This window comes from Ooceraea biroi, chromosome 13, assembly GCF_003672135.1.
Source record: "Ooceraea biroi isolate clonal line C1 chromosome 13, Obir_v5.4, whole genome shotgun sequence".
NCBI lineage: Eukaryota > Metazoa > Arthropoda > Insecta > Hymenoptera > Formicidae > Ooceraea > Ooceraea biroi.
The window spans coordinates 2,056,617-2,070,086 of NC_039518.1; the positions used below are offsets into that span (position 1 = coordinate 2,056,617).

Here is a 13,470-nt window from a genome sequence, read left to right on the forward strand (position 1 = left end):
TATGAGTGGAGGCGTTGAGGACATTTCAAGGTCAACTTCTTTTTTATAATGGGATGCTATATTTTTTATTTTATAGGATAGTAGCCCTTTTTAATATCAATTCAATGATACATTACATAAAAACATTCAAGGTCAATCAAGGCCAAAAATACATGATAAAATAAAATTCAAATGTATGATCTGTATATCCGTCTGTCGTTCGCTTTGGCTCTCAGTATGTCTAGGTCTATGTTTATGAGCTGTGTTTTCTTTGGAAACTGCTATCATAATGTTATTATTACGAAGATTGTAAGGACAAGTGATGCTTACAAACGTTGTGAGTGCCAAAGCGGACGCAGCCTTAGTATGAGATTAGTCGTAGCACTGAACGCAATGGCTAATTACAATAATTCACAACTTGTAGACATTTTGATAACTTTTGGTGAATGTGGAAAAAATGCAGCTGAAACTGCAAGAGTATTAAATGAACGATATCCAGATCGACATAGACATAGTGCCCGTTCAATATTACGGATTATATCACGAGCAAGACGATTCATCTGTGTCGTCAAGTTCAAGGTCAAAACTTTGAACATTTATTGTGAAGAACAGAAATACAGATCATACATTTGAATTTTATTTTATCATGTATTTTTGGCCTTGATTGACCTTGAATGCTTTTATGTAATGTATCATCAAATTTATATTAAAAAGGGTTACTATCCTATAAAATAAAAAATACAGCATCCCATTAAAAAAAAAGAAGTTAACTTTGAAATGTCCTCAACGCCTCTACTCATAAAATAATCGTATCTGTTATATGGTGTTTCCCTTTGTACTAAACATATCGGTATAAACTCTTTTTTCATGTGTCTTCAAATTTCACTAATAATTACATCGGTCACTTTATACGAATCACCCTGTATATTGTGACAAGGAAGACCGTTGAACTACCGCCGAACAGGAGTGTTAAGGGGATGCTGGAGTTGCTAGTGAACTATTTTTTCACTATAGCGATGGTAATTGCAGTTTCGAAAATTCTCTTTATTGCTTGTGCAGGATAAAAAATCCTTTTCCACAAATGAAGTACAGATAGAAAGAAAGTCCTCTCTACAGGACTTTGTATTCAAACTGGAAAAAAGTTAAAAACTTGCATTTGTCTTTTCTAACTTTTTTCCATTTTGAATGTAAAGTCTTGTAGAGCGGACTTTCTTTCTACCTATACTTCATTTGTGGAAAAGGATTTTTTATTCTGCACAAGCAATAAAGTGAATTTTCGAAACTGCAATTACCATCGCTATAGTGACAAAATAGTTCACTAGCAACTCCAGGATCACCTTAAGGGAAAGTTGGAGTTGCTAGTGAACTATTTTGTCACTATAGCGATGGTAATTGCAGTTTCGAAAATTCTCTTTATTGCTTGTGCAGAATAAAAAATCCTTTTCCACAAATGAAGTATAGATAGAAAGCCCGCTCTACAGGACTTTATATTCAAAATGGAAAAGAGTTAGAAAAGACAAATGCAAGTTTTTAACTTTTTTCCATTTTGAATGTAAAGTCCTGTAGAGCGGACTTTCTTTCTACCTAACTTCATTTGTGGAAAAGGATTTTTTATTCTGCACAAGCAATAAAGAGAATTTTCGAAACTGCAATTACCATCGCTATAGTGACAAAATAGTTCACTATAGCGATGGTAATTGCAGTTTCGAAAATTCACTTTATTGCTTGTGCAGAATAAAAAATCCTTCTCCACAAATGAAGTATAGATAGAAAGAAAATCCGCTCTACAGGACTTTATATTCAAAATGGAAAAAAGTTAGAAAAGACAAATGCAAGTTTTTAACTTTTTTCCATTTTGAATGTAAAGTCCTGTAGAGCGGACTTTCTTTCTATCTGTACTTCATTTGTGGAAAAGGATTTTTTATTCTGCACAAGCAATAAAGTGAATTTTCGAAACTGCAATTACCATCGCTATAGTGACAAAATAGTTCACTAGCAACTCCAGGATCACCTTAAGGGAAAGCTGGAGTTGCTAGTGAACTATTTTGTCACTATAGCGATGGTAATTGCAGTTTCGAAAATTCACTTTATTGCTTGTGCAGAATAAAAAATCCTTCTCCACAAATGAAGTATAGATAGAAAGAAAATCCGCTCTACAGGACTTTATATTCAAAATGGAAAAAAGTTAGAAAAGACAAATGCAAGTTTTTAACTTTTTTCCATTTTGAATGTAAAGTCCTGTAGAGCGGACTTTCTTTCTATCTGTACTTCATTTGTGGAAAAGGATTTTTTATTCTGCACAAGCAATAAAGTGAATTTTCGAAACTGCAATTACCATCGCTATAGTGACAAAATAGTTCACTAGCAACTCCAGCTTTCCCTTAAGGTGATCCTGGAGTTGCTAGTGAACTATTTTGTCACTATAGCGATGGTAATTGCAGTTTCGAAAATTCTCTTTATTGCTTGTGCAGAATAAAAAATCCTTTTCCACAAATGAAGTACAGATAGAAAGAAAGTCCGCTCTACAGGACTTTATATTCAAAATGGAAAAAAGTTAGAAAAGACAAATGCAAGTTTTTAACTTTTTTCCATTTTGAATATAAAGTCCTGTAGAGCGGGCTTCTTTCTATCTATACTTCATTTGTGGAGAAGGATTTTTTATTCTGCACAAGCAATAAAGTGAATTTTCGAAACTGCAATTACCATCGCTATAGTGAAAAAATAGTTCACTATAGCGATGGTAATTGCAGTTTCGAAAATTCTCTTTATTGCTTGTGCAGAATAAAAAATCCTTTTCCACAAATGAAGTATAGATAGAAAGCCCGCTCTACAGGACTTTATATTCAAAATGGAAAAGAGTTAGAAAAGACAAATGCAAGTTTTTAACTTTTTTCCATTTTGAATATAAAGTCCTGTAGAGCGGATTTTCTTTCTATCTATACTTCATTTGTGGAAAAGGATTTTTTATTCTGCACAAGCAATAAAGTGAATTTTCGAAACTGCAATTACCATCGCTATAGTGAAATAATAGTTCACTAGCAACTCTAGCATCCCCTTAAGAATAATAGTAAAGAAGTTTTTTAAACCTTTGGTTTGTTATATTGACTATTTCAGTGGCACGATATGCATAAAGAACAATTATTTGATTGATTTACACTGTCAGATGTCTATCGTTTGAACGATGAACTGATGAAGCTGCGACTGGCTGCGACAGTCCGCGAGTATCTTATCGGTGAAGAAGATAAAACATAAGAAATGATTATAATATTGTAAAATGCTCAAGTTATATAATAGAGACGTACCCTCAAATGTTTTATCTTCCTTCTTTGGATTTGGAACAATTATTCGTTTTTTCTATTTATTTTAAATTAATTCATATCGATCTGTTTGTGCTTTGTCTGAATTATTTTAATCAAGAGTCATGATACTCGAATATCTAGACATTTAATTTAAAGATGCCTAATCTGTATAGCTGAACTAGCTGCATTAGCTCAGGAAGTGTGTATTTTAAGCGTTTTTTATAGAATAACAGATGCAAGGTGGCTGTCGCACCTCCGACAGGATCTAGATCTGGAATTCTTTGATTGTATAAATAATACAACTTTTGGGGAAACCTCAGACGCGCTATTTATAAATTTAGCACGTAGGTTTCCACACGAATCATAGCATCTTTGATATTACCTTTTCAGATAGTTTGAACGCTGATCGTCTGTATACATATATATAATTTTACTAACTAGGGATTTTTATTTAGATATATTCAAGTTCTAGGGATTAGGTTTAGTGTCAGGCTTTTTATTTAAAAGAAGGAAAAGGATAGAAAGTGTTTTAAAGCATTTGGAAGAGCAACTGGACTACAGCCATGAATTCAGCGTTAGTTATATATATTTGTCTTTGCCTATATATATATATATATATTTGTTCTTAGTTATATATACATATATATTTATATATATATATTGTCATTTGCTTATATAGCAAATTTCGACACCTGCACATAAAATAGAATAACAAAGCTCTAGAGGCAATTTACTCTTCTCACTCTAATGTAAAGTGTCAACTGCCAACTTCACTGCCTGCTTTAGCAGTCACGCAAGTGGTTAGATTGAGTATGTACGTACATCATCACGTGTTTCAAATGACAGGAATTATCGATAATAATCGATAACAGATCTTTTATTTTTAAATTTAGCCTGGAATAGGGGCTAGCCAGGAAGCGGTGTCTGCTCTCGGGTATTCCTAGTAATCAGAGGAATAAAAAAATGACAGCGTGCACTGACGTGCAACCGGCTGTCAACTGAGCATCGCTATTCGCGCGAGATGCGAGAGTCTAATTGACATCCGTAATTAAGCCATTTGGTAGCGGTGAGTAAAAGCGATGCTTAATCGTATCACGATACACCCGATGCAAAAGTGGCCTGATCTCAAAGAAATAGTTTACGAACTCATTGATCCTTCTGACGCAGATGATGTCGACGAGATACGTGTCGTTCTTGTCGGGGATAGTGATAGCCTCGTTGACATGGGCATTCAGCCTGTACCTGTACTCAAGACTGTCGCAAAACACGATCGTCACCAACCCCACGTCGGGCCCGGGCGTTTCCATTCGCGAGGAGAATGTCGGCAGGGAACTCGTGTTACGAAACAGCAACGTCCTCCGCAGTGAGAAACAGGCTTCGGTCGACAAGAGGGTCTACAACTTGAGAAGCAGCAAGGATCACGACGACCTGCTTCTACAGCAATTGCAGCCCATCCCAGTGAAGCCTGCAATTAGCTTGGATCAAGGTATTGCAGCCTCGATCCAACCAAGTATCAACCTGCCAAACTTAAGACCGCAACTCGGACTAACTAACACTTTTTGGCAGGTCTGGATGAGATCGGTATGGTGAAGAATTTGGAAGACCAGCAGAAGAGGGACGCGGGATACAAGACTTACGCCTTCAACGTTCTGGTGTCCGATAACCTAGGCGTACGAAGGGCCGTACCGGACACCAGGCACAAGCTGTGCCGACTGCAAAAGTATCCCGACGGTTTGCCGACTGCCAGTATAATTATCTGCTTCTACAACGAGCACTACATGACACTGCTGCGGTCCCTGCACTCTGTAATCGAGAGAACACCAGCGACGCTCCTGCACGAGATCATTCTGGTGAACGATTACAGCGACAGCGATGAGCTACATGAGAAAGTGGGGACGTATATTAAGAGCAATTTCGACGCGAAAGTGCAGTTATTTAAGACGGAGAAGAGGGAAGGTCTGATCAGAGCGCGCGTGTTCGGGGCAAGGAGGGCAACCGGCGAGGTACTGGTCTTCCTGGACAGTCATATTGAAGTGAACGAGATGTGGATAGAACCACTTCTCTCGAGAATCGCGCGCTCGAGAACCATCGTGCCCATGCCAGTGATCGATATTATAAACGCGGATACTTTCCAATACACCGGCAGCCCGTTGGTGAGAGGTGGATTCAACTGGGGCCTCCACTTTAAATGGGACAATTTGCCGGTTGGTACATTGAAACGTGACGATGATTTCGTGAAGCCTATCAAGTAAGATATTTTTATTCGTCGCATGTGAGTAACTGTTCTTTCCGTAAATGAAAGTATCTCTCACCGAACAGGTCACCAACAATGGCTGGGGGATTATTTGCTATTGATAGAGAATATTTCGCGAAGATAGGGGAATACGACACCGGTATGGATGTTTGGGGTGGAGAGAATCTCGAGATATCATTTCGGGTAAGTAGTTTTGAGGGTTATTCTCTTTAAATTTGTCTTGTATCCGCGTCATGTTATTAATATATTATTAATATGTATTAGGGGTGTGATTTAGTTTTGAGGGTTTTTTTTGCTCAAAAACGCATGTATTTAAATATGATAATGAATGAATACCTTCATCAAAATATTTTCCTTCGTTTTCTATAACTTTTTCCCATCTTTCTGGCAAGAGAAGGATTCCACCACGATAAAATGACTCTTCTTTTCAGTTGATCCATTCGTCGACGAATTTTCGCACTTCTTCCAAATTATCAAAGTGTGTATCCTCTAAAGCGTGTTGCATCGACCGGAACAAATAATAATCGCATGGAGCAATGTCCGGAGAAGACTTGCCATTCAAGCTCTAATAGTGTTTGTTTCACTGATAACGCAACGTGAGGTCGAGCGTTGTCACGAAGAAGAATCACTTTCCGTCGTTTACTCGCAATTGGTGGTCGGTTTTGGTCCAATGCTTGCTTCAACTTGTACAATTGGTGTCGATAACGATCAGCCGTGACAGTCTCGTGCGGATTTAACAGCTCGTAGTACACTATCCCACCAAATACAGAGCATTACTTTTGAACCGTGAATATTGCGTCTCGGAGTGGATGTTGATGGTTCGCCTGGATCCACCCATGATTTTCTGCGTTTCGGATTATCAAAATAGATGCACTTTTCATCCCCAGTAACAATCCGAGACAAAAGACTCTTCTTTTTTTGCCCGGCGATCAACGAAATGCAAATGTTCAAATGGCACTTTCCGATAATTGATGTCGAACCCATTTCCCTTCTTTCTTCATTTTTCCCATTTCATGTAAATGTTTGGTAACTGTTGTACGATCAACATTTAATGCTCTGGCAAGAGATGGATTCCAACACGATAAAATGACTCTTCTTTTCAGTTGATCCATTCGTCGACGAATTTTCGCACTTCTTCCAAATTATCAAAGTGTGTATCCTCTGAAGCGTGTTGCATCGACCGGAACAAATAATAATCGCATGGAGCAATGTCCGGAGAAGACTTGCCATTCAAGCTCTAATAGTGTTTGTTCACTGATAACGCAACGTGAGGTCGAGCGTTGTCCCGAAGAAGAATCACTTTCCGTCGTTTACTCGCAATTGGTGGTCGGTTTTGGTCCAATGCTTGCTTCAACTTGTACAATTGGTGTCGATAACGATCAGCCGTGACAGTCTCGTGCGGATTTAACAGCTCATAGTACACTATCCCACCAAATACAGAGCATTACTTTTCAACCGTGAATATTGCGTCTCGGAGTGGATGTTGATGGTTCGCCTGGATCCACCCAAGATTTTCCGCGTTTCGGATTATCAAAATAGATCCACTTTTCATCCCCAGTAACAATCCGAGACAAAAGACTCTTCTTTTTTTGCCCGGCGATCAACGAAATGCAAATGTTCAAATGGCACTTTCCGATAATTGATGTCGAACCCATTTCCCTTCTTTCTTCATTTTTCCCATTTCATGTAAATGTTTGGTAACTGTTGTACGATCAACATTTAATGCTCTGGCAAGAGATGGATTCCACCACGATAAAATGACTCTTCTTTTCAGTTGATCCATTCGTCGACGAATTTTCGCACTTCTTCCAAATTATCAAAGTGTGTATCCTCTGAAGCGTGTTGCATCGACCGGAACAAATAATAATCGCATGGAGCAATGTCCGGAGAAGACTTTCCATTCAAGCTCTAATAGTGTTTGTTCACTGATAACGCAACGTGAGGTCGAGCGTTGTCCCGAAGAAGAATCACTTTCCGTCGTTTGCTCGCAATTGGTGGTCGTTTTTCGTCCAATGCTTGCTTCAACTTGTACAATTGGTGTCGATAACGATCAGCCGTGACAGTCTCGTGCGGATTTAACAGCTCGTAGTACACTATCCCACCAAATACAGAGCATTACTTTTCAACCGTGAATATTGCGTCTCGGAGTGGATGTTGATGGTTCGCCTGGATCCACCCATGATTTTCTGCATTTGGGATTATCAAAATAGATGCACTTTTCATCCCCAGTAATAATCCGAGACAAAAGACTCTTCTTTTTTTGCCCGGCGATCAACGAAATGCAAATGTTCAAATGGCACTTTCCGATAATTGATGTCGAACCCATTTCCCTTCTTTCTTCATTTTTCCCATTTCATGTAAATGTTTGGTAACTGTTGTACGATCAACATTTAATGCTCTGGCAAGAGATGGATTCCACCACGATAAAATGACTCTTCTTTTCAGTTGATCCATTCGTCGACGAATTTTCGCACTTCTTCCAAATTATCAAAGTGTGTATCCTCTGAAGCGTGTTGCATCGACCGGAACAAATAATAATCGCATGGAGCAATGTCCGGAGAAGACTTTCCATTCAAGCTCTAATAGTGTTTGTTCACTGATAACGCAACGTGAGGTCGAGCGTTGTCCCGAAGAAGAATGACTTTCCGTCGTTTGCTCGCAATTGGTGGTCGTTTTTCGTCCAATGCTTGCTTCAACTTGTACAATTGGTGTCGATAACGATCAGCCGTGACAGTCTCGTGCGGATTTAACAGCTCATAGTACACTATCACACCAAATACAGAGCATTACTTTTCAACCGTGAATATTGCGTCTCGGAGTGGATGTTGATGGTTCGCCTGGATCCACCCATGATTTTCTGCATTTGGGATTATCAAAATAGATGCACTTTTCATCCCCAGTAATAATCCGAGACAAAAGACTCTTCTTTTTTTGCCTGGCGATTAACGAAATGCAAATGTTCAAATGGCACTTTCCGATAATTGATGTCGAACCCATTTCCCTTCTTTCTTCATTTTTCCCATTTCATGTAAATGTTTGGTAACTGTTGTACGATCAACATTTAATGCTCTGGCAAGAGATGGATTCCACGACGATAAAATGACTCTTCTTTTGAGTTGATCCATTCGTCGACGAATTTTCGCACTTCTTCCAAATTATCAAAGTGTGTATCCTCTGAAGCGTGTTGCATCGACCGGAACAAATAATAATCGCATGGAGCAATGTCCGGAGAAGACTTTCCATTCAAGCTCTAATAGTGTTTGTTCACTGATAACGCAACGTGAGGTCGAGCGTTGTCCCGAAGAAGAATGACTTTCCGTCGTTTGCTCGCAATTGGTGGTCGTTTTTCGTCCAATGCTTGCTTCAACTTGTACAATTGGTGTCGATAACGATCAGCCGTGACAGTCTCGTGCGGATTTAACAGCTCGTAGTACACTATCCCACCAAATACAGAGCATTACTTTTCAACCGTGAATATTGCGTCTCGGAGTGGATGTTGATGGTTCGCCTGGATCCACCCAAGATTTTCCGCGTTTCGGATTATCAAAATAGATCCACTTTTCATCCCCAGTAACAATCCGAGACAAAAGACTCTTCTTTTTTTGCCCGGCGATCAACGAAATGCAAATGTTCAAATGGCACTTTCCGATAATTGATGTCGAACCCATTTCCCTTCTTTCTTCATTTTTCCCATTTCATGTAAATGTTTGGTAACTGTTGTACGATCAACATTTAATGCTCTGGCAAGAAATGGATTCCACGACGATAAAATGACTCTTCTTTTGAGTTGATCCATTCGTCGACGAATTTTCGCACTTCTTCCAAATTATGAAAGTGTGTATCCTCTGAAGCGTATTGCATCGACCGGAACAAATAATAATCGCATGGAGCAATGTCCGGAGAAGAATTGCCATTCAAGCTCTAATAGTGTTTCTTTCACTGATAACGCAACGTGAGGTCGAGCGTTGTCACGAAGAAGAATCACTTTCCGTCGTTTACTCGCAATTGGTGGTCGTTTTTGGTCCAATGCTTGCTTCAACTTGTACAATTGGTGTCGATAACGATCAGCCGTGACAGTCTCGTGCGGATTTAACAGCTCGTAGTACACTATCCCACCAAATACAGAGCATTACTTTTCAACCGTGAATATTGCGTCTCGGAGTGGATGTTGATGGTTCGCCTGGATCCACCCATGATTTTCTGCATTTGGGATTATCAAAATAGATGCACTTTTCATCCCCAGTAATAATCCGAGACAAAAGACTCTTCTTTTTTTGCCTGGCGATTAACGAAATGCAAATGTTCAAATGGCACTTTCCGATAATTGATGTCGAACCCATTTCCCTTCCTTCTGAATTTTTCCCATTTCATGTAAATGTTTGGTAACTGTTGTACGATCAACATTTAATGCTCTGGCAAGTTCTGAAGTGGATTGTGTTGGATTTTCGTCCAATAATGCTTGCAAATCTGCATTTTCAAGCTTTCTTGGTTGTCCCGAGCGTTCTTTGTCCTTCACATCAGTATCACCACTTTTAAAGCGTCTAAACCAGTATTCACACGTCTTAATTGATGTGGCAGAATCACTATAAGTTTCCACAAGAATTCTATAACCGTCAGCCGCAGTTTTCTTTCGATTAAAAAACAAAAGCAACGCATGTGGAAAATGCTGTTTCGGAAGTTGCATTTTTACGATGATATAAACACGACTGTTATTGCATCTATTGCTATAATGCTACTAAATGTCATGGATAATGTCAACACTAAGAAACAACAGTTATCGGAAACAGCTATTGGAACAAATTGACACTACAGCCATCTGTTGCAAAACCCTCAAAACTAAATCACACTCCTAATATTAATATATTAATCAAATTATTAATTATTTATCTCTTCTCAGATATGGATGTGTGGCGGTAGTATCGAGCTGATACCTTGTTCACGGGTAGGTCATGTGTTTAGGAGAAGGCGACCGTATGGTTCAGACGATCCGCATGATACCATGTTGAAGAATTCCTTGCGCGTTGCACATGTGTGGATGGACGAGTACAAGGATTACTTTCTCAAGAACGTTAAAGCGATCGATTACGGCGATATCTCGGAACGAGTGGCGCTACGTCAAAAATTAAAGTGCAAGACTTTCGGTTGGTACCTGAAGATGGTTTACCCTGAACTAACGTTGCCGGACGACACGGAGAGGCGGCTGAAGGATAAATGGTCGAAACTCGAGCAAAGGCCGATGCAGCCTTGGCACTCGAGAAAGAGGAATTATACCGACCATTATCAAATCAGATTATCAAATTCCGCGCTCTGTATCCAAAGTGAAAAAGACATCAAGACCAAAGGCTCGAAGCTGATTTTGATGCCGTGTTTGAGAATTAAATCACAAGTAAGCCATCATGAAATGGATGAAATGTTACATTAAATGTTTCTAATAACTTTCGTTCCACAGATGTGGTACGAGACTGATAAGAATGAACTGGTGCTTGGACAAATGCTTTGCATGGAAGGCACTGAAAAGACTGCCAAACTCGGGAAGTGCCACGAAATGGGCGGAGGCCAAGACTGGCGTCACAAACGTTTTGTAAGACCTTAATATTATTTTTTATCAAGTATTTATCAATTTATTAATATTATTTTTTACAACTAGCGTATAATAATATGCAAAATTCGGAACACTTGTATCTTTTTTACCCAACAATTATCATCACAATTATTAAAATTTTATTTATTGTTATATAGAATGGCACGCCTATTTATAACATGGCGACGGGAACCTGCTTAGGAGTAATGCACGACATGAGAAATGCCCAAGTCATCATGGATTTGTGCACAAGATCAAACGCTTCCCTGATAACTTGGGATCTCGTCCGATCGAAGATTCCATCCAAGGAAGTTAGATGACGTAGGAAGAACAGTCGCAAGAATAGAAAAAGAAATTACGAGGAAGAATCGCTCGGAGGGAAATAGCGGACTGTTCGGTAAACTGTACATATATTTGGTAAATTATTATGATTAGAGATACGTAGAATGTTTCATGGATTAAACCTTAAGATAACTCCAGCAGAGGTAATATGAAGCACATTAATTAAGCGCACAATTGAAAGCAAATGGTTGAAAGTATAGTTGCGTAGAGAAGTTGAATTTGATTGATACGTTGTGTATATAGAGATGTACGGAGGGTTCTTTCTCTTTTGTACTTTGCTCATTTTCAATAATTATAAATTAAGACCCATAAGAGTGTAAGTTTTCTAATTTATATTTGGCTATTTCAATAAAATATTGTATTTAATAAAATATTTTCTTATCTCATATTAAATTATTCGCGTGATGCTTTTGCAAGATAATTAAGGCTCTCTCGGTTTTTCTATGTTAGAATGAAATTTTATAAAATATTTATTTTATACATACATATATTATATGTACATCGCAATATTTATTTCTCAATCAGGTTTACAAAGTAACAAGCGCAAATTTGTACAATAATATATCTAGAGAAATAAAAAAATATTGCAAATGCAAACAAAGAAAAAAATTGATTTTTTGAAACCGTTACAGTGATGTCCCCCATTAATAAAGATTTGGATGCACTACGTTGCATGCTACTCTATATACAGGGTGTAACAAAATTCGACAGCCAACATTAAATGCGTAACAGGTGATGCAATTCTAAGCACAAAATGTCTAATGATTATGTGTCCGGAAATGCGTCGTTATGGAGATACAACGTCACAAAGTTTGCCCCATTTGACCATGTCCAGTAATGTGCTAAGGAAATGCTGTGTACAGAGTATGCGATTTTTATTACTTCTTGTGGCAATTTACAATAAATGCTCGAAATGCTTTCCACCGGAGCGAATGCACGCAATGGCTCGGCGGTGGGTCGATGCCCGAACGCGCTCGAAGACACTCGGACCGTTTCGGACGGCATCTGCTGCTTTTTGCACTCGCTGCCACAAACCGTCTCGAGTTTCCACCGGTGTTGCGTACACAAGTTCTTTCATGTGACCCCAGAGGTAGAAGTCTACAGGATTCAGGTCTGGTGAACGGGCAGGCCACGGAACGGGTGCATCAGGTCCTCTACCAACCCACTGATATGGAAATCGTCGATGAAGCCATTGACGTACGTCGACGCTGAAGTGCGGTGGTGCACCGTCGTGCATGAACCACGTACGTCTACGCACTGCCAAGGGAACATCATCGAGAGCATCCATCAACAACTGGTCCAGCTGGTTCTGCAAGAAGTTCAGGTACCCTGCTCCTGTCAGCCGTGGAGGAAGCTCATAGGGCCCGAGAAGAAAGTCCCCCATTATCCCAGCCCAGACGTTGATGGAGAGCTGCCGTTGATTATGTGCCTCTCGCAGTGCATGCGGCTGTTCTTCTGCCCACTCGTGGAGGTTGTAGAGATTGACGATTCCATCTCGCGTGAAACACGCTTTGTCTGTCCACAGAATCCTTGCCAGGAACGCTAAATCCGTAGCACATTTTCGCAACAGCCATCTGCAAAACACTAGTCTGTGTTCTGCATCTCCGGGTTGGAGCCCTTGGACCTTCTGCAGATGGTAGGGGTACGGCTGCTGTTCGTGCCAGTCCCTCCAACAGCCATGTGATCTTCCTGTACCTATCAGTATGGATGAATTACAGTACAGTAATTGCTGAAGTAAGAACTGCAGTACACTGAACTTAGTACAGTGCATGAACTGCACCAACTCAACTGTACTGTACTGTACGACCTGTTATGCACACAACACCCACCTGTAATCCGACCCTCCTGGTACTCGTACTGGGCTCTGCAGCGACTAAATCCAGCACCCGTTCCTCCATCTCCTCGGTTCGTGTGGTGCGCGGACGACCAGCATCACTTCTCAATGGACGAAAACATCCGCTCTCCCGAAGATGCCGATCAGTGTTTAGAAATGTCCGTCGATCGGGCAGCCGACG

At 39.8% G+C, this 13,470-nt stretch overlaps 1 protein-coding gene across 3 annotated transcripts; it reads left to right on the top strand.

Moving 5' to 3' along the window:
* Window positions 1–3,928: 3,928 nt before the first annotated feature.
* On the top strand, window positions 3,929–12,048 carry LOC105280035 (polypeptide N-acetylgalactosaminyltransferase 35A). Of its 3 annotated transcripts, none has more exons than XM_011340201.3 (8): window positions 3,929–4,092; window positions 4,172–4,344; window positions 4,446–4,764; window positions 4,845–5,526; window positions 5,598–5,715; window positions 10,430–10,918; window positions 10,982–11,113; window positions 11,272–12,048. In XM_011340201.3, exons 3-8 carry the CDS (start codon window positions 4,446–4,448, stop codon window positions 11,431–11,433), a joined length of 1,902 nt encoding a protein of 633 aa, XP_011338503.1. In that variant the 5' UTR covers window positions 3,929–4,092; window positions 4,172–4,344; the 3' UTR covers window positions 11,434–12,048. The 3 variants fall into 3 exon arrangements, with proteins under 3 accessions (XP_011338503.1, XP_011338504.1, XP_019887414.1); XM_011340202.3 differs by having other exon boundaries at window positions 3,929–4,088; XM_020031855.2 differs by having other exon boundaries at window positions 3,929–4,344.
* Window positions 12,049–13,470: the final 1,422 nt, after the last annotated feature.